At 57.2% G+C, this 4,669-nt stretch overlaps 1 gene segment (V, D, J or C); it reads right to left on the bottom strand.

The window, feature by feature from the left end:
* Positions 1-2,876: 2,876 nt before the first annotated feature.
* On the bottom strand, positions 2,877-4,373 carry LOC120380470. The segment is given in 3 exon segments: positions 2,877-3,342; positions 3,437-3,571; positions 4,283-4,373. Coding segments are annotated over 2 exon segments (384 nt in total).
* Between the last annotated feature and the right edge of the window lie 296 nt (positions 4,374-4,669).

The raw sequence follows: 4,669 nt of genomic DNA, 5'->3' as shown, positions 1-4,669 counted from the left end.
GCGGTAGGAGGTGTGTGGGGGGCACTGGTTGGAGGGAAAGGGGGAGCCCTGGGCTGGGGCAGCAAGGGGGTGCAGGGGGGAGCCCAGGGTTGGGATGGGGGGCAGCCAAAATTTTTTTTGCTTGGGGTGGCAAAATACCTAGAGCCGGCCCTGCTCTCACCCGCAGGGCCGGCTCTAACATTTCTGCCGCCCCAAGGAGAAAAGAAGAGCGCCACCCCGCCCCCCGAGCGGCCCGGCCTGCGACCCAAGTCCCTGCTCCCAGCGGCGCATCGCACCACCCAAGTCCCCGCCCCCCCGCGCCGCATCACACCGCCCAAGTCCCGCCCCCAGCGGCTCGGCCCGCGCCCAAGTCCGCAGCGGCGCGGCCGCCAATCCCCAGCGGCGCGGCGTGCTGCCCTAGTCCCCCCCAGCGGCCCACGGCCCAAGTCCCGCCCCAGCGGCGCGGCATGCTGCCCTAGTCCCCGCCCCAGTGGCGCGGAGCACCGCCCTAGTCCCCGCCCCCTCCGAGCAGCACGGAGCACCGCCCTAGTCCCCACCCCTGAGCGGCGCGGAGCACGCCTAGTCCCCCCCTCCAAGCAGCACGGAGCACCGCCCTAGTCCCCCCCCCGAAAGGCGCGGCGCGCCACCCAAACCAAAAACAAGAAGACCAAACCCAGATCGCCGCCCCCTCCCAAGGTGCCGCCCCAAGTACGTGCTTGGTAGGTTGGTGCCTGGAGCCGGCCCTGGGTGAGAGGCAGTGTGCTCCAATGCCGGGCTCAGTTTCCTTTAGGGGTGGCTGAACCTTTGTAGAGGCTGGTTTGTAAAATCTGAGCGATGGGGCTGGAGGGTCCTTAAGGAAGACAGCAGCTCTACTGGATCTGTGAGTGGCACCATGGGTTATATAAGACCAGGGAAGATTTGTCCCATGTTACTGAATCATAGAGAAATACCACAACACCGGCTAATATTTTCTCCCACCAGACGGGTTATTCACAATGTGATGTACTACTCAGCATAAGGGTGTCACTGTCTGTTCCCTACATCTGCCTGGAATGATCACTGCCAGCCACAATAGCAAGCTCAGCTTTATTTCTCTCTTCGCACGCTGCTCTCTCTAGTTCTTTCCCTCGGTGTATGTTTTCTGGGGTGTGAGTGACGTTATTTAAAATGGAATTTTCAGGGGAGGGTTCTAGGAATTGATACATTAAGGGCGAAGATCACAAGGGGACACGGCTGTTGCAAGGCTATTTCACTTGCTATAAGTAATTAAAGGAACCGGGGAGACTGGCTGGATCCCCTGACACTCACTCGGCGTATGGGGCTCTCCAGACCTTGTACTCCCCGGCACGTACTACAGGAGGTGCAGGCCGCTTTGCCGCCCGCTGCTCGGGCCTACCTCGACCAGGTCCTGCACAAGGGCACGCCCCGCCCACCCACCACCCTGGGCCCTCCGGACCTTTTCATTGGGCCCCTGCCCCGTGGACCCGACCGGCCGTCCCGCCCCTTTTCTGCAAGCCGGCTGCACGATCTGCAGCCGGTCCGCTTCCAAACCGCAATGAGGAAACATCTCTACACGCTCGTGCTCCACACCCTTCCCTTCCTCACCCTCGTGTCCTGCCCCGACACAAAGTGGTGGGACCTTCTGCCACCTCTCTAGGGTGAGGATCCCCAGTGGGTCACCCTATACTCTACCCTGGTCCTGAGGCCCACCAGGGATATCAGTTGGTGGCTCCTTCATGGGGCCATGAGCACAGGTGTGTACTTGGCGCGGTTTACCCCTGTCCCAGACACCTGCCCCTTCTGCGGCGCGAGGGAGACCCTGGTGCACGTTTACTTAGAGTGCGCCAGGTTGCAGCCCCTATACCGGCTCCTCACCAATATACTGTTGCATTTCTGGCTGCACTTTTCTCCTCACCTTCTTCTCCATGCACTCCCTATCCGTGGCCCCACAAAGTCATGGGACCTCCTGGTCAACCTCCTCCTTGCCCTGGCCAAACTGGCCATCTACGCAACCAGGGAGAGGCGGTTGGCCAATGGAGACTCCTGCAACTGTGGGGCTTGTTTCCAATCCTCTGTCCGTTCACGTATCCGGGCGGAGTTCCTCTGGGCGGCGTCCGCTGGCTCCCTTGACGCCTTCGAGGAGCAGTGGGCGCTCTGCTCAGTGTCCCCGTCAGGCTCCCTTCTTTTGACCCTCTGACCACACTCCTGTCCCTGTTCTTTTGTTAGTTGCCCCTGAAATCAGTTGGGTTCTGAGGTCCTGTAGATCCTCCCTTTAGGCTGGGGGGGGACCCTTAAACAGTGGAGGGGCTTCTGCCCTCCCGCTTCCCGGAACCCAATAGGTATAAGTAATTAAGGACTCATTAGAGCAGGGACTTGAGTCTCCTCCTGAGTCCCAGAGAGTGTCCTGACCCCCGGGCTGTGCAGTGACTCGCTTTCCTGCTGTCTCTGCCCAGCACATCTCCCGGCAAGGCGCCTAGGGGATTTTGGTGCCTACAGGGGGCCGGCTTTGAGGGTCTCGGTGGCATGTCCGATTTGGGCACATAAGGCGGCAGGTAGGTGCTGAATTCACATTGTGGACCGAGCCCTGAACACACATTGAATGAAAGCCCCTGGCAGGTCGCTGTCCAGCGCCCATAGGCTCCTTCCAGAATTCAAACCTGTCTGCCCGGGCTGCGGTTTTCTAGAGCTCCCGGGGGGTTAGAACAGGAATGAGGTGCCCGTATCTCTAGGGCGGCCTGGAAACCCTCCGCCTGGCTTTACTTTAACGGCCTCGCTTTAATGTCGGAAAGGCGGGGAGGGGCGGAGTGAGGGGCACAGAGCGTGTTGGGCACACGGGGAAGTTGCGGGCTGGTCTCCGCTAACAGGGCGGTGAGTCCGTGTCTGTGTCTGTGGGGGGGAGTCACAGGCAGGCAGCTGCGGGCCGGAGTTTTCTCGCTCACGGTCTCTGCGCTGCGAGCTGTAGAACTGCAGCGCCCCCCAGCGGAGAGTTTGTGCTTAGCCAGCGAGGGCAAGTTTTTGTCTGAGCTCAGCCCGGCTTCCCCGCACTGTGTGTCTCTCTCGCACAGTAATAGCGGGCGGTGTCCTCGGGCTTCAGGCCGGTCATGTCCAAATGCACCAGGTTGTTGGAATCGTCCCTGGAGATGGTGAATCGGCCTTTCACTGAGTCTGCGTAGTAATAGCGGTTCCATACTTCCCAATAAGTGCTTGAAACCCACTCCAGCCCCTTCCCGGGAGCCTGCCGGACCCAGTTCATCCCGTAGCTGCTGATGGTGAACCCGGAGGCTTTGCAGGAGAGGCGGAGAGAGTCTCCAGGCTTTTTCACATCCCCTCCGGACTCCACCAGCTGCACCTGGGACCGGACACCTGGGAATAGAGAGATAATGTAATTCGCATTAGTATTAAGAGTAACAATAGACTGTTCCCCTGCCCCGCCAATGAGTGGGAGGGGAGAAAATACCTTCCAAAGCCACTGCAAGGAACAGTACATGGAGCCAGAGCCTCATTGTCCCGGGCGCTGGAGGGGAAAGTTCTCACGGACTGGCTGGTCACTGCACAGACCCGGGGGGCTGCGGATTGTGTCTCCGGCTGCAGCCTGGGCAGAGACAGAGACAGTTTTAAACAGGAAACTGTCACCCTGATTTGCATATCCCGCTCCTTATAACACACGCACAAACTCCTTCCCTGGCTGATCTCATTTCTCGCCCTCCGGTTCCAGGAGAAGGGGGGGGATTTGTGTCAACGTGTGTAGCGTTCCGACACACATCCCATCAAATCTAAGGGGATTTTTGTTAGCGGCTTGGATCGCATCAGGTCCCATGTGTTTGTGTGGAGTCCTGTACAATGGGAACCCGGTCCTGAAATGCTCCGGAAAGGGGCTGGCAGAGCAGGAGGAGAGGAAGGAAGGAGGGAGGGAGGGATTGTAGCATAAAAGAGGGAAAGGAAGAAAGGATGCTGCAGTCCTGGTAATGACAGTCAAGGGCTTCTAGGCCACCTATCAATCACCATCATCTTCATCCTCCTCCTCCTCATCATCATCTTTGGAGCATTCTCAAACTTTACCAGCAAATAGTTTATATAATCGTTCTGGATAGTTCCTCATCTCTGACAAGGGGACAGCAGCATCTCCCTGTCTCACAGTGGTGTTGTGAAAGCAACTACATTAAACATTGTGAGGAGCTAATACATTACCTCAATTTGGGGCATACTAGCATCTGCGATAAAATCTCGGAGTCCTGAATCACTGCTATTCAGTTATGATATTATCGTCAATAATAATAAATAAATAATAATAATTTATTCTTACTGTTGTGATTGGGCCTGGGAGTCGTCTTTTGGGCCCCACTAGTCGAAGCCCTGGGCCATCTCCGGACAAACAGATGTTCCTTCTCCCTGTTGTGTATTTGGTTGTCATGGGTTTTGTTACTATGGCAACTGAGTTAGACTATTAAGGGGTAGCTCAGCCGGTTTCAACCGGCTGAGTGAGCTCTCTGTGTCTGTAAATAAAATGGAGGTTTTGGTTAGCTGTCTGCTCTCTGGCCTCAAGTGATTGCTTCCTACACCGGCTGCCCCTGGGACATAACACTGGCGACGAGGGTGGGATCCTGGTGCTGCTCCAGTAACAGAAGGAAGTAGAAGTCAAGGTAAAGAACCAACAAAGAAAAAAAGCTGCTTGTTTGCACTGACTGTGAAA

This window comes from Mauremys reevesii, linkage group 13 (genome assembly GCF_016161935.1).
Source record: "Mauremys reevesii isolate NIE-2019 linkage group 13, ASM1616193v1, whole genome shotgun sequence".
Taxonomy (NCBI): domain Eukaryota; kingdom Metazoa; phylum Chordata; order Testudines; family Geoemydidae; genus Mauremys; species Mauremys reevesii.
Note: the sequence above shows the minus strand (reverse complement) of the source record. Positions and strands in the feature narration are given on the sequence as shown.